Source organism: Pimephales promelas, chromosome 21, assembly GCF_988280905.1.
Source record: "Pimephales promelas chromosome 21, fPimPro1.hap1.1, whole genome shotgun sequence".
Lineage (NCBI taxonomy): Eukaryota > Metazoa > Chordata > Actinopteri > Cypriniformes > Leuciscidae > Pimephales > Pimephales promelas.
In genome coordinates this window covers 21767751-21791425 of record NC_142789.1, presented here as the reverse complement: position 1 = coordinate 21791425, position 23675 = coordinate 21767751, and the positions used below count along the sequence as shown (strand labels likewise).

The window sequence follows — 23675 nt, the reverse complement described above, 5'->3', positions numbered from 1 at the left end:
ATCAATTGCAATAAAATATAGTTTCAAACTCCATTATAACATGCAAACCTCCTAAAATTATTAGATAATTATTAGAAATAGAAATGTCAACATAATAATATTTAGTAATTAATGCTGTCAAATTGATTGCTCATGATTAATTGTAAATTACATAAAATTGTGTGTGTGTGTGTGTGTGTGTGTGTGTGCGTGTGTGTGTGTGTGTGTGTATTTATATATATATATATAGTAAATATACTAATAGTATTATATAGGCCTAATATATATTAATATAATATATATTATATTAATATATATATATATTAGATGTGATTTAATCAATTTTACAGCACTGTTGGCAATATTGTGTATTGTTTAGCATATAATAATAATTATATTTTAATTGAATATATCATTATTAATAATGATAAATATTAATATTAATAAATATTACATATTTATAGATTACATCAATTATGTATATATATATATATTAATATACATCTTTTAATATATAAAATCAATTTTGTATTATAAATAAATGTATTTTTTATATATTCAGCTAATAGTTTAATTGAGATTTCTCTCAGATTTCTCTCATTTATTTTGTATTAATAAATATTACATATAGATTACATCAATTATGTATATATATATTACTATACATCTTTTAATATATAAAATCAATTTTGTATTATAAATAAATGTATTTTTTTTTTAAATATTTTTTATATATTCAGCTAATAGTTTAATTGAGATTTCTCAAGGTCAAGCAACAAAACATTTCAGCAGTTGCCACATCCCCTCTGCTCTTTATCAGCAGAAGGACACTAGCGCTCTCAGCCTATGGAAATGAACAGCTTTGGCATTTGAATGTCAGGGTGATATAGGTAGATGTACATTATATAAACCACTAGCCTTGGAGAAGGGGGTGGGGGAAATTTTGGCAAACTGTCATGTTATGCAAAACGGTTAGTGTGATGATAAAGTCAACTCGACTGGGACTCCGACAGAGGGCAAAGAAGCTAAAAGAAGATGAGTTTGGGGCCATGATATCGCCTCATTTCCATAGTAGGTAGTCTCTAAGGTGACATCAAATCCAAATATCACATTCCCTCATTAAAGCAGCAGGCTGATCGGGAGAAAGTCTGGCTGCTTTGTCACACTCTGGGACAGAAATGAGAGGATAAAAATGTGTGTGTTATATTCTATATCTCTAAATCATGCTGCAGGACAGAGTTTCACTGACTTGCTTTACCACAAATCTGTTGCGATCCTGCATAATTGTTGTTTTTATGGTAATGCATCTAAGCACTGTGGTCACAGTGGATCATAAAATATTCTTTCCTAAAAGTTTTTGTTTTTAAATGTGACGATGGTAGGTAGATTTGCTAAACTATCAGCATAGATCCTCATGTCTAAATGTCAATGTTAGTTTACAAGAGCCATTTACTGTGGCTGAGCTGTGATGTGTTTCACTAAAACCACAACAGTGAAGGAAAGCCACCTAAAACAAAATGACCCATGCAAAAATCTTTTTCCCCAACACATTTTTCCTTTATTGTGAAATCTTTCTTGTATCTCCAGAGCTGTGTATATTTTTGTAATGTCTGTATTTGAGAGCATTTTTGAATATAGCAAAGGAATATAAACTCTCATTTACTTAAAATCCATATGTTTGTCAATATTCATGAACTGCCAACATTCATAGAGACTTACAGACTGCTATAAACACACAAACAACGATTGCACCCCCATTCAGATTCAGATTTCAATAAAATGTGAAAACATGAAAGATAAACAGTGTTTCAAAAATATACAGCACATTTGGTCTGATGATCATCAAACATGTTATACAGATACAGAAATGTTTCAGATCATTCAATATAATGAATCAAGCATTTCCAATGGATTTAAATGTACTTTTGTTTTGCATACAATGGATTCCTATAAAAAAACGTGGCTTGAGTCCTTTGTCAATTGTAATAGTTGCTCAAAATGAGTGACTTGCTTTTATTGGAGTTTTTTGAACTGGTCTTCACAGCGGGATGTAATGCAGGACATCACATGCCAGTGAGGTAGATAGTATTTTGATTTCAAATGTAGGAAAAAAATTATAAAATGCTGAAAAAAAAAAAAAAATCCTTCGAGTCATTTTCACATTAGACCTGATGATATGTAACTATATCAGGTAACTATAAAAGCCAAGCTCACACTACACAAATGTCAAACTCTTCTAGTGTTGACAAACACTACTGTTCAAAAATTTGGGGTCGGTATTTTTAAATGTTTTTGAAAGTCCCTTATGATCAACAAGGCTGCATTTATTTAATCAAAAATACAGTAAAAAATATGGAGCTCCTAAACAGACATAGGCTATGTCCAAAATCTACCACTACTCACTATATAGTGGGCTATATAGTGAGCTCGCCATTTTGTAGTGCTGTCCGAATGTATAGTGATGATTATTATACCCTATATAGTCCATTCAATGTATCCCAGAATGCATTTTGAAAAGTAGTATACAACCGATGGTCACTAACCCAAGCCCTACATACCGTCATGCATTGCGCTGAAAAGACGGACGGGCGACAGCAATGACGTAATCGACGGTGCCGAGAGACGATCGAGTAGTGTCTGAAAGTGGTGTTTCTATTATGCTGGTGAGGTCACTATATAGTACTCTACTCCCTACCCCCCTACATAGGGGGTAGGGGCACCAAGAGATGATCGAGTAGTGTCTGAAAGTGGTGTTTCTGTTATGCTGGTGAGCTCACTATATAGTGCTCTACTTCCTAGGGGCGCCGAGAGACGATTAAGTAGTGTCCAAAAGTGGTGTTTCCATTATGCTGGTGAGGTCACTATATAGTACTCTACTCCCTACCCCCTATAGGGTAGGGGCACCGAGAGACGATCGATAGTGTCTGAAAGTGGTGTTTCTATTATGCTGGTGAGCTCACTATATAGTGCTCTACTTCCTAGGGGCACCAAGAAACGATCGAGTAGTGTCCGAAAGTGGTGTTTCTATTATGCTGGTGAGGTCACTATATAGTACTCTACTCCCTACCCCCCTACATAGGGGGTAGGGGCACCAAGAGATGATCGAGTAGTGTCTGAAAGTGGTGTTTCTTATCCTTATCCTACATAGGGGGTAGGGGCACCAAGAGACGATCGAGTAGTGTCCGAAAGTGGTGTTTCTATTATGCTGGTGAGGTCACTATATAGTGCTCTACTTCCTAGGGGCGCCGAGAGACGATCGAGTAGTGTCCGAAAGTAGTGTTTCTATTATGCTGGTGAGCTCACTATATAGTGCTCTACTTACTACCCCCTACATAGGGGGTAGGGGCGCCGAGAGACGATCGAGTAGTGTCCGAAAGTGGTGTTTCTATTATGAAACATTTCTTATTATCAATGTTGAAAACAGTAGCTAGTGCTGTTTTATATTTTAGTCGAAACTATGATACTTTTTTGGGGATTCTTTGATGAATAGAAAGTAAAAAAGCTTTTACTCAAGTATAAATATTTTTGTCACTTTTTGCCACGCTCTATGACACTTTTGATCAATTTAATCCATCCTTGCTGAATAAACATTCATTTCTTTCAAGAAAAAACTGATCTCATGTGAAAGCAGACAGAGTTAAATTGCTGTAATGTGAGCTTGGTAAACAACAATTCGTTCCACAGACAGACGGTCAATCTGCATGTTGCCTTGCGACACAGAAAGCGCGATATTTTTTTTTTGGCGTCCTTCTGAAGTATTTTTGCTGGCCAGATTTGATCTAAATTATTCATTAATATGTTCTTTAGGGAACAGCAATGTCACACTCACATTTGCACTTCTGTACTGAATCACAGTAAAAGGAATTAACCACGTTTTACAATTTGTTTCCATTATTGCAACAGAGTCTCTTCATATTGGTCTCTTCAAAATGCCCACACATTGGTCCTGAAGTTGACAAAATGCTTTAAAAACGAATCACATATAAAAAAAATCATAAACTCCACTTTAGAGAATCAGCTCTTGATCTAATCAGTAGGATAAGAGATGATCTGAAGAAGAGTGGTCAGCACAGAAGCCATGTAACTGAGAGAAGAACGGCTAGCACTGGGGAGATGTGGCTGAGAGAAGAGGAGCCGGAGTTTGCACGGCAGTGGTCTTTGTTTTGGCCGATGCACGCGGCGTAGGCCATGACGTGGGGAATGTAATGCTGCTCCTGGACTCCATGAAGAAGATGAGCCATGGGGCCTTTGGAGAAGATGGCCACGTCTTCACCGCCATGCGTCTCGGAGCGCAAGGGAACGGCAGACTGAGCCAGATAGTTGTTTTGCTCTGTAAGGCAGAAGAAAGGAGAGTTTTTTTAATTGCAATTTGTTCATATTAATCTTAATATCATATTAAAATTTAATTACAATTAATTTAATATTTAATAAGAACAGTTTACATTTAGTTAAATATTAATGTGAATATTAACAAATTACAGTTAAATGAAATGCTTTCAGGCTACTTGCCATTAAGAGAAATAAATGAATAATAATAAATTTATATTAAAACTTTAATATTTATGAAACACCTTAGTTTAGTTAAATAGTAACATGAATATTATCAAATCAGAATGAAATTAAATTCTCAATGATTAAGAGAAATAAATTATAATGTTATAAAAGAATTATTCCGATTAATATTACGTTGAATATATTAACAAATTAAAATAGCAAAAAAAAAAAAGAATAGCATGTATACTGAACGTATTTCTCAGTAATTAAAACTAAAATCCAATTGATAATATATTAATATTGAAATTAAAACACTACTTTATTTAAATATGTCAGTAATTAAGATACATATATGAATAATTATGTTAAATTCAAATTAAATTATAATAAGCTCAATGTATTAATATGATTATTAACTAACTAAAATTTAAACAGAATTATGTAGCCTAAAAAAAAGCATTTCTCAGAAAATAGAAAAAAATAATTATTATTGATTACAATATATGAGCAATAAAAAACAAAATGAATAATAAAAATCACTTCCTTTTTCGAATAATAAACAGTAAGACAGTCAACAGTACCAGTAAATCAGAACACAGAAAAAAATAAAACAGTGAGTTTTCTATATTTCTGTCTACTTGTCAATACAATATAAAAAAAATGGTACAGTTCCATTTGTCTTTGTTCTGGAATATATGACATCCCCAGAAGAGTGTCAACAGCAGGGATGACAATGAATGTCTCTTCATTGTTTTTGGATTGTGTTTTATCAGTGAAAACAGAAATTGAAAGAGTCAAACCTATGCTGTGGAATAGTAATGAGACAAACAGGGAGAGAGAGTGATGGGGAAGAAAATGAGACAAAAGAATGACCAAGCCAGAACAATAGCCATAATTCTATGGCTTGTCAAACAGGGGAAGAGGAAGAAATATGTGTGGTGGGAACAGACAGATTCACTTTATCATCATTCAACTACCACTGAGTTTGACATTCAGGGCGCTGTTACACTAGAGTTGACACTGTTTCAGAGAACAATGCCGATCCGTTCCATTCAACAAGTCTCACATTAAAACATATTACATCAAATTATGTAAAATATAACGTAAACTACCGTTCAAAAGCTTAACGTTGTACGATTTTTTAATGTTTGTGAATGAAGCCTCTTGTCCTCATCAAGGCAGTTTGATGAATTGTAAGCATTTCAATCCATCAAGATTACATTATGGAATGTACATCATCAGAGGCATTTTACATTATGTTTTAGTGGCTATGTAACGTGTCATAAAACTATTTAAAGGGATACTCCACTTTTTTTTGGAAATAGGCTCATTTCACAACTACCCCAGAGTTAAACAGTTGATATTTAGAAGAATATCAGTAACCAGACAGTTTCTAGTCTCATTGACTTCCATAGTAGGAAAACAAATACACTATGGAAGTCAATGAGACCAGAAACTGTCTGGTTACTCATATTCTTCTAAATATCAGAAAATTGGCTGAATGTATTTGAAAACGGTGAAACTCAACTGTTTAACTCTGGGGGAGTTGTAAAATGAGCCTATTTACAAAAAAAGTGGAGTATCCCTTTAAAGGTTTACAACGTGACCGACTGAAAGGGAACCCACACTCTAAAAATGCTGGGTTGTTTTAATCCAACTTTGGAGAAATATGGACAAACCCAAACGTTTGTTTAAAAATGTAATTAAAAAAAAAAGCATGTTTTAGAGTGCAACATTCCAAATTTCCAAAAAGTAGGTCCCCAGGCACAACCAGGAAGCGATAAACCTGTAATTACTTTGTAATTACTTACCGTAGTCCACAGTTGAGACATTTTCTCTAGAACCGTTAACATTCTTGAACCCTGGGCCATTTCCGTACAAAATGGATGTGAAGGGCTTCTGGTCAATATCACTCAACATGGGGGCCAAACCTGCGGAAAGGATTTTGAAAGCACTGAGTCTGGGCCATGAATCACCAAGAAATCATTCGGTAATTAAACTGCTCCCAACATGCCTTGAGCCTTCACTGCCTACCAAAGATTGAGTTTCCCCGAGGTGTGTAGCCTCCAAAGCTGAAGACATGAGAGTGATCAGCCGTGACGACGGTTAATGTGTCATAAACGCTGGTGAGGAGGCCAGCTCGAGTAATGGCCCGATCCATTTCCACGGCCTCGTGTAAGGCCTGCTTCGCTTTGCCCTCATGGTGTCCGTGGTCAATGCGCCCACCTGTCATCGGACAGCCCGGTCAGAGGTCTCATATAAACATGCATTCATTCTGTAAATATCTTTCACTTCAGTAGACGAAAGGGTTGTTATAGTGCCAACACCTGACAGCTGCTGAGCTGTTATGGTGCAGCTTTTAAAATTCATTTTAATTTCACTTTAATTTGATTAATAAGTGGTTGATTTTGACATTTTTGTCACATTGCATTTCTACGAGCAAACCGAGGCAATCATCAAATTAATTCATTCAACTCGGTCACCATCCAAATGTTTAATGAGATTAATATTTAAATACTGCAGTTTATACTATGTTTGTAGTTTAGTTACATAGATTTGTGTAGCTGTGAAATGTTTATATTTTTCTTGTTTTTTGTTTTTTTCGATTTTAATTTTTTAGATCTTTTTTTGATCATCGTCTTTGCTGTTTTCATGCTACATAAATACTACATTTCTTAAATACATTTTAAACTGGTAATATAGTTAAATATTTAATTAAAACAAACACACAAACGTATATATATACATATATACTGTATATGTGTGTGTGTGTGTGTGTGTGTGTGTAATGTAGGCCTATATATATTTCTCCAGAAGGAAACACAATGTATTAAGATAGGGGTGAAAAGATGACCAAATTGTTCATATTTTCTTTAAATATATATTTTTCCATTTAGTACTGCCCTTCGGAAGCAACAGAAGATGGTTACATGTTTCCCGGAAGGCAAATTAAGTACAATTTAATGCATAGTTTCTCCTTCTGGGGCATCAGTGAATGTTTTAATCTTTTTAAATAGTTGCCTTTGAGTCCCTCGATTGTCCTCGGTGTGAAAAGATGGATCTCAAAATCGTACAATAACAGCTGGAAAGGCTTAAAATATTCTGAAAAACTGAAGACCTTGCAGAAATGTCTGTTTTCTGCAGAACATTGGGCAGTTTAACAGCTCACAAACAAGGGACTCAAGAACAACCATCACAAAACAAAAAAAAAAAAATGGCACAGTACTAAGAATCAAGGTTGTGTAAACTTTTAAACAGATTTAATTTTTATAAGTTCAGCTATTTTGCAGATTCTGCAAGGTGTATGTAAACTTTTGAGCACAACTTTTTAGAGTAGCTTCCCCAGCAGCACTAAAAAAAGCCAAATCGATACTAGTTTAATTAGATGTTAAAATGACCTTCCGTTGCACGTCGGCGGTCTAATGAATAGTGATGTACACTATATTTTACCTTCCACCAGCAAGTAGAACCCTCGTTCATTTTTTTTCAGGATCTTAATGGCCACGTCTACCATCTCCGTGAGGGAAGGGTCGGTTTCTTGGTTTCTCTCAAGCTCATAGGACAGGTCTGCTGGCTCAAACAGACCTGCAGCGCAAATAGAGCAGGAATTCAGTAAATCATTGGGTTACACTTTATTTTATAGTGTCCTTGTTACATGTACTTAACATAGAAATAACCCTCACCCAAACCTTAATCCAACCCTATAGAAAAGTACATGTTGTTAAATAATATTACTCAGTATTTATATATAATTACACTGCAACACTGTACAAGTGTAACAAGTTCTGAGTAATTAACTACATGCACTTACTATAGTGTTATGGTAAGTGTTAGGGTTAGTAACTTATTAGTAAGTTATTACTATAGTGAATACATGTTGTAGTAACGTGTAACTAAGTCACCTTAAAAAATAAAGTGTCACCAGACATTATCTCAAAAAAGGTCACAACCAGAATGTTAATGAAACTCACCCAACAAATAATCCACATTATTTGGATTCAGGGAAAGGAGATCCTTCTTGTTCCAAACATAGTAACCTCTCTGATTGCACAAAGGTTTAGAGAGAAACAACAAATAGGTTAGAGAAATAGCGGTGACCTCTTACATTTAGATGCTTTATAGAATGTATGACAAAGCTATGATCCAATATCTTGCAACCAAATCTCTGTAATCCAGTCTCACAGCAAGTAAAAATTGTCTTCATCTGTTATTAAGTGCAGTGCACAGCTGTAAAGCCTGCTTTAGAGGCCTCAAGAGCTTCAATAAAGTCAATAAAGAGGGCATCATCAAAATGCACAAATACACTGCCGGAGTCAGACAAACACAGAAAATAAAAAAAGACTTGTCAGCAGAGGCATAGTGTGGAATGTTTTTTTTGTTTGTTTGTTTTTTGTTTTCTGAAAGTAATTGAACATGACATTATAAATGAAAAGATGGAATGAAGTGACTGTTTTCACCTTATCCTTCATTCTGTCAATCCACTCCCCCACAAGGTTTCTGCCATCTTTGCGTGTACCGTTGTGTTTCTTGTCTCCTGGGTATTCCACATCTGGTGTGTTTTTGGGGTACATATATTTCCGCCCACCCCCCATAATTACCTGCCAATCCAAAAAGAAAAACATCACATTTTTATTGTACACACTGCGGTCTAAAAGAAAAGCCCATTTAAACCAAAATAGTTTAAATGTAAACACATTATGATGTTAAATACAGTAGAAATATTGAAGATTCTGCACTATTAAAATGTATGCAGCTAAAATAATGAGTAATTAGTACTTTAAATATTTTATAAATATTATGTAACAAAAATAATAATAGTTATTTTTATTATTAATATATTTCTAAAATATATATAAAAACTCACATTAATGTCGGGGATATTTTCAAAGAGTTGTCTGGCAATGTCTTTGCATCCACTCTGCAGCGCTTCCGCTGGCATCTCCCCGTCTGAATACCAGTCCCGATCTACACAGTGGGCATACGAGGCACTCGGGGTGGCATGATTCACTCGTGTTGTTGTGACGATTCCCACTGATTTGCCTGAGGAAAAATACAGATAGGTGCAACTGTTAATTGTTCAATATAATCACTATATCTATATTCTAGTTGATTACTAAATCAACAGACGGACTGGCAGAAAACTAACTTAAGTATGCACTGCATCAGCCTAGAAATGTTGTATTGGACAAGGAAACAGTTGATTTAAAGCCATGTTGTCTGGCTAAGGTCAAGCAGTTCTATGGCACACTATTTTAATGCATTCTCTGAGCACAAGCACTCAAGTGAGAGAGCATTTTCCCCTGTACTCACATCAAATCAGGTTATCAGTTTGACACTGATTAGACCGTCCGCATTTTAAACCTCTCAGCTGGATTTTAAAATGTTTATTCTGGTCATGTTGAGCAAATTCCACTCGGCTACGTTCACCTCTACCTTCAGCGGAGGACTTCCATCTTATAAAACGCTTCATTTGTTTTTATTTTCAACATGAGAATAAAATATGAGAAAGCCGCCTGCGTGCTGCGCTCAGTCAAACTGTCACCCTTCTGATTTATTCCTCTTACTTCAGATAAGGACGTGTTTTCCACTTTCTGAAATCTGCTCGACTGGTTTTTTTTTGTGTGCAAGTGTCACCTTTGTTTCTCTCATGCAAAAATAAGCTAATGGATTGCTAGCAAAAAAAAAAAAACAAAAAAAAAATGAGACCAGAAATATCCCATCTATATTCTAATTACAATAGAAGTCGGGATAGATGCATTATAGCCGCGGTATGAGAGGATTCAATAGAGCATCTCACCCGACTCTTTGGCCCATTTAAGAATGGAGGTGACCTCGTTCCCCTGAGTGGTGTTGCACTGGGATTTTACAGATGCCGCGCTCACTCCAACCGTTCCCTCGTTGGCTTTGACCCCACACAGATATGCCGTGGCAGTGCCTGCACTGTCTGGTACCTGAGCATCGGTGTTATATGTCTGGGGGAAAAACATGCACAATTTTATTAGCTGAAGGGATTATTTCAGCAGAGCACTTATAATGGAGCTGTGCATAAAGCCAATTGACTAGAGAGCACATAGCACAAGGAATACAATACAAGACAACATGACAAACTGGGAATGTCAGAGCTCTCTCAACAAACGAGATCAACCAATCAGATGTGACAGAACCCTGACAGAATCAAACTATGATTTATATCTGTTCTCTGTGACCCGGGGTGGGCGACTGCATGGATTATGAACACAAAGGAATGGCATGATGGGATTACAACACAAGGGATGTACCTTAGAGAGGGCAACATAGGGGAATTTGTCCATCTCCAGTTGTGTTTCCTCACCACTCTGTCCACTCATTTGACCTTTTAGAATCCGTGCTGCTGTGACCGTAGATACACCCATACCTACCGACAACAAAAGTTGCCATGATTAAAACAGACTATTTTTAACCAAAAATAAATCAAAATTATGCTTTCCTTCAAGCACCATCTATCATGAATAACATGGTCTGATATTACCTGAGAAAGGAACAAGCCATTCTCAAATTAATTCTTGAAGTTTATTCAGAAAAGTGAGATGAAATGACCACTTGTCATTTAACCACCTGCTATTCTTAAAAGCTCAAGGACAAAAGAGTTCAGTTAAAAGTCTCAGGCTTGCAGAACTGTACAAAACTCTATAAGAAGAAATGTTCAAAAAGCACAATCCCATCTGTCTTCAATTCTTATACTCGTAGAACACTCAAAATGAAATGATAAAATATTACACAAAATGCAATGTGTTAATGCAATATGCGGGTTGTGTGGTTTGATTTGCAATTATGAATTGAAACCGTATCCAAAATACTATGAACTAAAAAAAAGAGCAATTAAATCTGAGTAGTCTAAATGTTTATGCAACCGTTTATTAATTCACCTTGACATCTTGAATAAATATATATTCCAAGCAATCTTCATAACTTTAAACTAGAACTATAAAAACAAGTAATCAATTTCCAATTATTCGTTTGAATGATATTGACTCTTAAAACCCTAAGATCAATCTTGCCAGCATTTTCATAGTCAACCGGCAAATTACGTCATATTTGATCCATGTTTGCTGTCTGAATTGAATGTGATGAGATGAAAAGACTGTGTACTGCAAAATAATGGCAATAAACGTTTTTATTGAGTTGTCCTTGTGGGCACATAACAGTGCTACCAGTGTAGACCAATTCATGAACAAATGGCTCTTTTAATATGTTTTTAGTGAATGAAATGCACACAGTGTGCCGATCCTTCTAATGTATTATAAATCAGTTACCATTTGAAGTAAATCCTTGAATGAACTTAACATCAAAGGATTTATATCATCTACAGGATTACAAAACCTATATGAAAATTCAGAAGTCTTTTCTGAACTTGGTTGGCTGACCTCCAAGAAATTCACAAGTCACATTGTCATTTTAATAATCTTAATGCATGAACCAACAGGTCAACTGATCAAAATCTTCTCGTATCTCTATTTCAACAGTCGCTTCTAGAAAATCTCGTATGTGAAATCATCCATTTTGTAGCAAGTATGTGTTTATTAGGTTTTAGGTTTTGTAAACTCAGGTGTTTTATACCAGCATTGCTTTCCTTTCATATGGATGTGGTGTACAATAAGCTAAATTATTTCCAATAAATATTATGATTTTTATTGTTACTGAGATAATCTTAATTTTTCAACCAGAATAAATCAAACTGCCTCTTCCCTCTATCCTTTTTTTGCTTAACCTCTCTTTGATATACATTGAGCTTTCAAATTTGTCCAGAAGAAACCTGACATTGAACCTGACATTAACTGTGGTTAATTAGCTTATTTCTCATTAACTTGATATCCATCACTACCCGTGTTAATGCTTAATTTTGAGTCAGGTTCATCCAGTGTAGTGGTGCTTTTAAAAATATTTAACTCTTTTCATTATACCTAGTATTGCACAAACAGTTTTCAAGGCTTGGTTGAGCAAAGTAGATTGATATTGTTTAAAAGAACAGAAATTAAAATTATTTTCAATTTACGGTCCATAATTTAGAACCTGATAAATATCTCACGGTAAAAATCCACAAGGATCCATGAATGGCGTGACTTACCATCACCAAGAAAAAGGATGACGTTCTTGGCAACGTTCTTGTTGAGCTCTTGGAGGTCCAAAGCATTTTTCAGTGTGCGCTGAGCCCAACCCTTCCAGAAATCAGGGTCTTTCTCTTGTTCTACAAGCAGTAAGAAAACTTGTTTACATGTTTGCCCACAAATAATAACACAATCAGCAAAGATGCTCCTGCAAAACAAGATAATGACAATGCCCTTGAGGGATGATGAGTATGCTATCTTTCTCTAAACTAAAATGAGCTAAATATATAACAAATGCAGGGCAACCACTGAATTTCTATTTTATGCATATCTTCTGTCCACATAAGCTTCTTAAACCAACAATCACGAAAATGAACGTATCTGGGACCATCTGACCCGAGGGTCCAATCTTCTTATAGAAGCTAACGTACATTTGAAATTTGTTTTATTATATGCCAAAGCCCATACTTGAACCAAGGTCGAAAAGAAGACCTTCAGTATAATAAACCTGGCCTGAGATAGTGTCAGATGAGTGCTGCTTCATAAACAGCGTAACGCCATGACTCTATAATTCAAAGACACTACAAGCAAACTTTATGGCAGGGCTCATTCCTGTTCCAAAAGTTTCGTTCTAAATCTTATCCAATACAAGTGTTTATAGAAGATCTTGACTAGCTGGTTCAGGTGTATTTGATTTGGGTTGGAGGTACACTTTCCCAGAAGTTAAATCTTCAGGAACAGGATTTAGCACCACTTTTATAATGAGCATCCTATTTATTTTTAAAGAGACAAAATGCTTATTGCAGAGAAAAGTATGCAATTGTCTTATCTAATACAGGCAAAAGGCCAATAAACAAATTGTAAAAAAAAAAAAATTGTATCTTAACTGACCTGGAAACTGAGGCTTTGCCAAACCTTCCCAAACCAGGCAACCGAGGATAAGAAGTGCAGCGACCTTCATTTTGTCACCGTTTGCAGAATAACCCGCGTTCCAAGGATCTCAGAAGACTCTAAAATCTGCAGTGGAAAAAAAGTTTTAGTCAATGCTAAAATGTGTCTTCTTTTCCCAATTTCAACTTAAAGTAAGCCGTTCATATGATGATTTGAGCTCTGTGTCCGCGTATTTGTTAGAACGGGCGGAGCTTCTTTTCTCCAGCTATTATAGACCTCCCTGATTTGAAAACAATCATTATTGTTGTCGTTACATTTGGCAACAGAAATTACACACTTCATCTTTAAGCACAGAAAACAACTATTTACCATCCCAAGACTTGTTTTTTTCCATTATAATATTATATTCATGTGTGAAAACAACTGAAATAAGAGGGCAGATTGTTTCAGCTGGGGATGCATGTCACGAAAACTAATACAAACAATCATTTGGTGCCATATTTGAACAATAATTTGAGTAAAGGTCCATCTGCATTATTATTAAACCTCTCTGTCTTCTACTCTTTAGTCAAGGTCACTTTAATGGGATTGAGTGCCATTGCACACAGTGCTTTAATAGCCATGACAAAGCTGATTAACTGGACACCTCGGTTCTAAGGCACAGGAGGACCGCACGATTTCTATTACGAACACAATCAGCTCGAATTCCTCAGCTTACTTCACATCCTTTTGAAGGGGTTCTTTAGTCATTGCACAGAAAACATCAATCAACATCAGGGCCTCAATCAACCTATACATTGCCCATGACCACATGGTGTTGTAAGACCGGAAAAACTGGTGCACTACCAATTTCAGCCGACGGCACGGAACCGTGCGGAACACACCGAGAAGACAAAAACTGCCCTACGGCCGACCATTGGGTTGGTGTGTTCTGGGCTTAACAGACTTTGACTTTATTTTTATTAGAGTTAAAAGGAATAGTCAAACATTCACATATATTTAATGATGCACAGATATCATTGAAAAACCTTTTCATTTATGGAGTCAGATGAAATTATGAGTTAGTAGTAAGATAAAAATGTATTGCATTTAATTAAAAATCCCTTTGCCATGAGACTTCTACTACTAATCGAATACCGCCATTGGATCGAATTAGACGGCCTTACGGCTGGAAAAAAGCCACGTCAAGCATTGATGAAATGCACAGCTATAGGGTTTACACTTTATATTAGGTGTCATTAACTACTATGTAATTACATCAAAATTGTTAGGTATTGTAGGAATCTTCAGCAGGATTCTTTAATGAGAACATGAGATATTGGTAGCTGCAGTCATCATGTCTAACTAAAGGAGCTGGATTTTATAGCATTTTATCACTTACACATTTGACTCCCATCAAAGAGGAGAGAACTTAGAAAACACAAATGGTTAATTGTTATTACACTGTTTCTTTTAAAAATATATTTCCATAGTATACAAGGCTACTTACTGTGTTTAAGTTGTATTGCAAAAAGGATCAATAAACTTGCGGTTCGGACAGTTTACGAGTCAAGAATCGGATAATTTAGTGGATCGGCAAGAAAATTGAGGGAATGGGTGTTTACTTTTCATTTATTAGTACGTAAAGCCCACTTTAAGTACGTCGATACCACAGCAAAAATCTTGTTTTTAATAATTAAACATTATCAAAGACAAGTAAATATTTAGTAATAGTGTGTAAATTAAAAAAAAAATAGATAGATTAAGAGTACTTGGACGTGACTGTGATTACAAGAGGTACAAATTATATAAATACTGTTCGTTTTCTCACACAAACTGCTCGTTTCGTGTCTTAGGCCATCAGTGTATACTTACATTTACGAGTCATTAAATTATGTTTAATTCGGACTTCTCTTTGCATGATCTTTGAGGAGGACCCCATATACCTCCATTATATGACTGACAGACAAGAATGGTTTGACCTAAAAATATCACAATTGAAAATACTGTGGTGGAAACAAAGACACCTACATCTTGGATGCCCTTGAGGTAAGCTAAAACATATCAAAAATTAATTTCAAAGTGAACTATCTTTTTAAAGATGTGTTTTGTTGTTTGATTAACAATAATGACTTAGCAGCCGATATTAATAGGCTGCTGTCACTTTAAGCCCTACTGAATGAATCTAATAATGATACGCATTTGATTTCTTTCTCGACTCTTTAAGTTCACTTATGACATAAAAATGAATGTTTACGAGAATACCTGCAGAGATGGTTTTTTTACATTTTTTTTTTTTTTTTTGCGTGCCGAACAACGGGGGGCTGGTCCATAGGGATCTTGGATCAAGTGCGATCCATTGCAACCCAAGGTTTCAAGGTATGGTTACGTTTAAAGATGGGTTAAGATGTAAGGGAACAATATTGGTCCAAACCCTTTGGTATTTTATTATAAAACAATTCACAACCCTAAAAATCAAGAGGAGGCCAACATTTGTTTCCTGTGTTATAATCAACACACCATTGCACGTCAAACCAGTAAACTTCTAGCCACCCCCCACTAGCTCAAGGTTTTTACCATGATTTGAGGCTCATTCACAAGCTAGGTCAAAAACGCAGTGGGGCTCCAGTTGGCAGTACTCTTGAAGCTAGTCTGCAGGTGAAGAAACACAGCAGTGCCAAAACACAAAGGAGCAGCAAACCGGAAAGCAAAGTGGTCAACAAAACAGAAACTCCTTCCCGATTCATGGCATCTGAATGTAGAGATGTCCTTCTCTTGGAAGAGGAAATCACATCCAAAACAGAAACAGAAAACCACCTATCCTTCCGGCACAATGGCCCGGACAACAACCGCGAATTAGAGCTGCAAGTATGTGCTCAGGAGGATTAGATTAGTGTTATTACTGATGGAGACAATCTCCCTTCATGCCTTCATCTTACATAAAGAGACTTTACATTATTTTGAAAGGAACATCAGAGAATGAATAATATGTTCAGAACTATCAAATTCAGTGCTTTCAGTAGGACATGCAATTTCATGTCTACCCTAGAGTGGCATCCTATTTTACCAAAACAAATCAGTTGTTGCTTTGTCAGAACCTGTCTTTGTTTCGTTAATGCCAGTAACCCCCTGAAGGCATAACTACAACTCAAGCATTCTTCTAATAAACAGAACATTAGATCACACGTAACATGATTTACATTTAACTCTTCACATCCTAGAGGCCATTCCATCACAGAACGTCAATACGGACATAAGAATTTTATTAGGCTATACATCTTGGTAAACACGACAAAACAAAACAAAATTAATCTAATTATGCCGATGAGTCTCTCTGACCAACAAAACCTTTTAAGGAAGAGCAGTAATTTTAAATGTTCTCAAGTTTATAAAAACCGAGGCTGCACTGGGCTTTCTATTGTTACATCTACAACTACATTAGTATCCGTGCATACAAATCAGTTGGGCACATGATCAATAAAAAGCTCACAAACGCATATTATGTCTGGGAAGCACTTAGGAAGTAAAACAAAACCTTTCATTCCTGTCCCTGCATCGCATTATTTTCTCTTTATGCTGTTTCTATTTTTCTTCTAATTCTGTTGTGCTCTGATAGACAAGATAACCTTTTCGACTAGACAACAATCACAAATAAAGCAGAGAAAGACAAAAGTGAGGCACAAGGCTCATAGTCTGACAGAATGTCACAGACCTGTCTCAACAATTTGATCCCTCATCCATACTTTCTAAAGGAATGCCAATGGATTTTTTAATCATAATTTGGAAGCAGTCATAATGAGATCAATTGGAATCCTTGAAAAATCTTGAACTAAAATTTCTATTTTTCATCTCTCCCTATGTAACCTCTAAGGCAAGGCAACACTTCTTTGATTAACATCTTTTTTAAAAAGGCCAACTTTTTTCATAATCTTTTAATATCGATTCTTTAAAAGTGATTAAGTGTTATTATAAAATAGCATTAAAATATAAGATAAAAACTTCTGACCACCAAATCAAAGTCAATATGACGTAACCAACATGCAGGAAGCCATTACACTCTCATGTGACACGGACACCATAAAACAGAGAGGACCCCTCCAGAGAGGACCTTCAGGAAGGTGTCAAGGTCATTAAACGTCTTCTTATGCCTGACATGAAATTTGAAGCAAATGTTTTTGCCTTTAAATGAAAGTATTTTTGTAGAAAGGTATTCAATAGGCTACTTGATTGATGTATGCAACCATCATGAATGAGTACATTTCTTCTGTTTTACATATCTCGTCTGACATTTATTAGTCATTAACCTATATTTTGTCTTGCTTTGTCAGCATTAAATCCATGTCTTTACAGTTATAATTGTTTTCCCTGGATCCCTGCCACTCGGCTCCCAGTGTCTCGTGTGCAGTGATGCACAGAAAAGCGTTTCCCTGTTCAAACATCCTTTCATCTTTTGAGATCATAAAATGTAGGAATTGGATGCCAACACGAGATTACCGTTAGACAGAACACCATCAACATTTCCCACACTGCTGGTCTGGAGCGAGTCATTGTGAATTGCAGTAAAGTTGGAAGAGCGACTCACCGTTATAGGCTACAAACTGAGATCATTCACAACGCAACCTGAGCAACTTGTTGGATTGGATTGAATGAATAACAGCACAACTCCCCAACTCTTCCCCGCGCGTTGTCATTAGAACTCCAGTCACATGAGGCGGTGTATGAACAGAGTCATTCAGCAGATAACCACCGCTAAAAGTGGTCCTGTACTCACCCCTGTGCTCGTGCGCTGTATGTATCCGTGTACGTCTGCGGTTTCAGCAGCACAGGAATCACGTTCACAGTTCTCTAGTCGGGCTTTTATAACGCTACACAACGCGACAGCCAAAGAGAGAGAGAGAGAGAGAGAGACCGAGACCCCATAGAGTCCACTATTAATAATAGCGCTATCTGAAGCGCGAGCTCCTCCTGTTGATAGGAGCCATTTGAGTTGAAGAAGAACATAGTTCTTCCCATTTATTCGGCAGTTTTATTTTTTATCCTCCTTCATTCCTGCATTTCTTTATTTGCTTTAAACAACAATATTGTCAAAGCAGCAGACATGCCAGATTGCAGATAGATTAACTTAAGAAATTTATGCTGTGTAAAAGTAGCCTAATGAATATTGAAATGAAATAGGCTATATATATATATATATATATATATATATATATATATATATATATATATATATATCAGGTTAAGGTGATGAATCAGATACACAACAAAAACGTGCAGAAGTTTTGGTCAATTCAGTTTTATCGCAGCAATTTAGAAAATAAAATAGCCTAACACAAAAAAACACAAAACTGAACAAAGCTTAAAACTTGCAGGGAATGGGGTTATTAAGAAGAAGAAAAAATAGCCTACATATAGCAACAAATGTGCAACCCTAATTCATTTTTACAAGTGTTTCTCTAAGGCAAAAAAGTCGCAAACAACAAGCTTACAAACAAGTTCTCAAGAGACTTCTTCAAATTAAAAATGATGTGCTAATGATGTAAGTGGAAAAGCCCCATAAGGCTTGCGTTTACCTTACATTACCTCTACTAAACTTTCTACCTTGAATTTCTAAACTTCGTTGACATTCTGATCAGACTAACCACAAGATGTCACTATGAACGCAACAATGCGCTTGATTGCCCGTCAACTATCTCGCTCATTGAAAGTCTAATCGGCTGGCCATTGACCCTACATTACTGTGTTTCCCTGTGATTTCCAGCTGTGAAAAGTCTATAGACTCATAATAATCCACATAAACCTCCCAATACCTTTAATAGCGATTTCTGGCGATAAATAGGCTACGCTACTTAAAGATTGACATCATGTTTACACGTGAAAGATGAGGTCATTTCCGAAAGGTTTTGCGTAAATTAACCAAGAATAGCTAAGAAGACTGTAATCGCATTATGACCTACTGCAGGCATAAAAAATATATTTTTCCTGATAATCTCTTCTTAAAAAGTACCTCTAAATGGCATTTACTTCATGAATGAATCATTTATGTGAACAAATCTTCCATTTGATTCCAATGCATTGACTGATGCTGCTTCGGAACTGCATACTATAGACCTTAGGCTAATACTTTTACCACATCTTATAATGGCAGAAATACTAAGAGTAGGCTAATAGATATTTTGGTTCACTGTTTTCGAAAAAAAGATGGACATTAAAAGGAAACCAGTAGCCTACAGGCTGTGAAGGAGCATTTCGTTGGTAGGGCCTGCTGAAACAGAATGGATTAAAGGTGACTCTCTTTTAATCATTCTTGGGGATTTTTTAATAAAGCAAATCTCTCCTATGAACTGCCAAAATTCAGACAGCATGTTAGATCTCCCACCAGAGACAGTAATATACTGGAGCACACCGCAATAAAAAATGCATATCACTCTGTCCCATTTGCGGCTTTGGGGCTCTCTGATCAGTCTGGTTGATCTTATACCAACCAAGCAGAAACTGAGATCACTGAGATCAATATAATAAGGCTAATAAAGCAGAGCGGGATTTATAAGCCTACTTCGTTTGCACTGATTGTTTTTGAAGCTGCAGCCACCGATCTGGATGAGCTCACATAATACCGTAACGTCATAACACTTTCTGTGGGGATACACATTTCTATCAAAACATTCGTATCATTCAATAATGAGACCATGGGAATCTCAAACAGCTTTATCAGGCCAAATAGGATTTTTACCGAAGTGGGGATAAGATCTTGTATTACCACGCCAGAAACAGACTAACAAAGGAGGCTAAAACTCTCTCTCTCTTTACTCTGAAAAGCTTAAAAAACAGTTCTTAGCCAACGACCCACCATTAGTCTGGTACCTGACAAGAGGCTATTAATTAAAAAAAATTTTTTTTAAAAAATTTACCTATCCCTGTGACCAGTGCTGGACTGCTATCAAAGACACACCCACAGCTAAAATGCCATTGGTCAGACGTAGAAAGTGGGAACCTGTTTTGGAATTTGATTGGTTGGCTGAAGTTACTATTATAATCCCCACTGTAGGCTACTATCTCACAGTTAAACTGTGTATATTCGTGTAGTGTGTACGGCATGCTATGTCGTGTCAACAGGGGGATACTGGCTTGGAGTCGTTTGTTACAACCGAAAATATATATGTAATATAGCCTAGTAATTACACCAGACAGTGGACTGCTCCATAAGAAAGAGAGAGAGAGACTACTAACATATGGTAAGGAAACGGAACTTTTCCTTGTTTGTCAAAATAACAAATGCTGGACATGTTACTACATTGCTGAATTAGCTTAAAGAATGTTGTATATTCAGCCATATGAATTTGACTATAGGTAGAGCTGTAAATGTAACATTATCAGTAGGGTTGGCCTTCATGTGTCGTCATTCTATCTTTATTAGTGCTTAAACATGTGAGTCTTTCTGTCACAAAGAAAGATCCATTTAAAGATGCTGTGCCTATCTGGAAACTATAGGCTAATAGTCCCTGTTGATAATGGTAATCACTTCTATTTGTTCTAATACTTTAAGTCACATTATATGCATTAAGTCAGTTCCGTGTGCCGCATTTTAACAGAGGTTAACTTACTTATTAGTTTACCTATTTCATCATGATCATGTGTTTCCGTAGGGCAACATCTGCACGCAGACCAACAGCAGGGCTGTAAACACAGTCTTATGTTCTTTAAATAAAAAAAGATTAAGTTTAATGTTGATATACATATTGCTAATAATGCTTATGAACAGCGTGCATCAATGACGTATACAATTTACTTTGGTTTATATTAAACATATATTTAGGCTAGGCTACTGTAGATCAAGTAATAGAAAGTATGGTTACTTTTCGGCCTAAATCTAGACACTGATTGCAAGCTGTGCATTGACTATAAGACATATCATGTTTAGGCAGGTCTTGCACCATTTCCTCAGAGATTAAGTTGTCCTGTGGTTGAAGTTGTTATCTGTAGTGTAATTCTAGAAAGGAAGACAGCAACGGGGAAATCTCTGACATCAGAAGTTGTGACCTTTGTCGTTATCATGAGACTTCATGTTGTTGTCATTATGTTCCAGAGCGGAGATCAGCATGCTGTTGTTGGTTCTCTCGACGATCGTCTTCGTAAAACCTCTTGATTCAGATGCATGGGTTTCTACATTAATAACATGATTATGTCCTAACGGTTTCTGTTTGAATTACATTTTTCGAATGTGTTACTGGTTTGTTTGGTTAAAATTGGTATTTGGATCAGAGGGAATCTTAAAGGGATAGTCCACCCCCCAAAATGGAAGAACATTCTGTCATCATTCACCACCCTCATGTTTTCAAACCTGTTTGACTTTGTCTTCTTTGGAACACAATCTTAAAGATTGTTGGTAAGCAATCTGTTTTGGTTACCATTGACTTCCACTGAATGGTCAAAAAAATGTCTTTTATATCCCACAGAAGAAAGAAAGTCATATATGACTTTCTTTCTTCTGTGGGATATAAAAGAAATTTTTTTGACCATTCAGTGGAAGTCAATGGTAACCAAAACAAAACTATATATAGTTTTGGAAGTACATGAGGGTGAGTAAATTATGACAGAATTTTTCATTTTTTTTTCCACTGGTGTTTGTGATAGTGTTTGTGAGTTGATGAAAACCTTAAAATGAAATAAGATTTTTTAAATAAAAATACAAATAAAATAAAAACAATCAAAATAAAATACTTACTAAATACAGATGAAATATTTTAAAGTATACCTGCTTGTCACGTCTTGTGACTATTAACCAACACCAGAGAACTGTGCATGTGTTTAAAACATTGAAATATTAACATAAAATCTCATGTAAAGCTGACAAAAAGAAAGCCTCTAACCTTTAAAATCCTGTCAGATAATTTAACTCTAGGCCACAGTTCCCAAAATGTTAGTGTCTGATCCGAGTGTAATTTGAGACCGTAAATGAAACACTTGCGACTGAAAGTATTAATGGGGTGCAGGATGATACTCTTACCACCATGGAAAGACCTCAATGCATCACAAGACTCAGATCATGTGTCAGAGTTACCAAGTATCAAACAAGCTTCTACTGCTTTGCATAAAAATAAACATCTGAACTTTGATTCTCATATTATTTTTTTAATGAATTATTTAGAATTAGGCTAATATGTGAAAATATGTGTGTGGCATGTGAACAGGAATTAGGCCACATCCATGTCACAGATTCTGATGTGGAATGAAATGTGCGTTCTCTCTCACACATACTCTCAAATAGCTTGCATATGCATTCACATACTAAAACAGTGAAAACAAATGCTTTAGTCATACCAGGGAAATGCTTTCGCGCCTTAAACAATTGGACGGTTCACAAGATCAGTGGCAAATTTCTGACTCATAGCTGTGGTTTACTGCCTCACTGAAAGGCAGCATTTTTAGACTGAGGACATCTGGGCATATTTTATATTGGGCAATTACAATGTGCGACTTTCCCTTTACCAAATCACATTCTTTATGAGAATGGACAATGCAGGAATTGATCCCAGATCAGCTTTGTGTAAATACCAAAGCAGGGCAGGTTATAGGAAATAGGCTATGAACCCATCATCACTGTTGATGGAATCAGCACTCAAGCTATTCTGTACACCTGCACGTTGCTTCGACCTGGGGCTGACAGATGGTTGAGAAAACCCTCCAGCCAAAGTCCTAGACCGGATACAGGCAGGTCTCTGAGCCTCCAGTCAAACTCGCAGTGAGTCACGTCATGGGAAAGAGACGTAAAGGGAAGACTCCATTGTCATTGCTGGTCACTGACATGCTGCTGGCTGCTACATGCACATCTGCTGGGGCAGACCCGCCAGAAAAGTGTTTATGAGTCTGTCTTTGGACAGAATTATGCCTGAGGTAGCCCATAAAACCTAGGAAGTGACATATCTTGAACTCTTTCCACAGCACAGTAAATCGGATGACAAATAAATAATCTTGTTCCTTTTTCTCGATTTCCATACCATTCAGACATTTTACCAAAGTGATTGTAAAAAAATTACAAAACTTTTATTTTTGGTTAATTTATGGGAAATTTAAATGTATCAATATTACAAACCAAGCTAGCAAGTGTGCTTAATTTAGGCTAAATTTGCAACCTGTTAAACAGTCTGTCAGTTTTCTTTCTTAAATGGTATATATTATGTATTGTATTTTTTATGTATATAATATACTATTATGTATTATATATAGTATATTATATGTATTATAAATAGT

The 23675-nt window shown here is 36.0% G+C and overlaps 1 protein-coding gene across 3 annotated transcripts; it reads right to left on the bottom strand.

The window, feature by feature from the left end:
- Positions 1 to 1902: 1902 nt before the first annotated feature.
- alpl (alkaline phosphatase, biomineralization associated) lies at positions 1903 to 18335 on the bottom strand. 3 transcript variants are annotated; one of them, XM_039673712.2, is made up of 12 exons: positions 18199 to 18335; positions 13449 to 13574; positions 12578 to 12697; positions 10752 to 10867; positions 10271 to 10445; positions 9338 to 9513; positions 8931 to 9071; positions 8445 to 8514; positions 7924 to 8058; positions 6508 to 6699; positions 6285 to 6404; positions 1903 to 4309 (listed from the first exon to the last, which is right to left on the bottom strand). In XM_039673712.2, exons 2-12 carry the CDS (start codon positions 13516 to 13518, stop codon positions 4044 to 4046), a joined length of 1581 nt encoding a protein of 526 aa, XP_039529646.2. In that variant the 5' UTR covers positions 13519 to 13574; positions 18199 to 18335; the 3' UTR covers positions 1903 to 4043. The 3 variants fall into 3 exon arrangements, with proteins under 3 accessions (XP_039529646.2, XP_039529647.2, XP_039529648.2); XM_039673713.2 differs by having other exon boundaries at positions 13449 to 13567; positions 18199 to 18313; XM_039673714.2 differs by lacking the exon at positions 18199 to 18335 and adding an exon at positions 18010 to 18169.
- Between the last annotated feature and the right edge of the window lie 5340 nt (positions 18336 to 23675).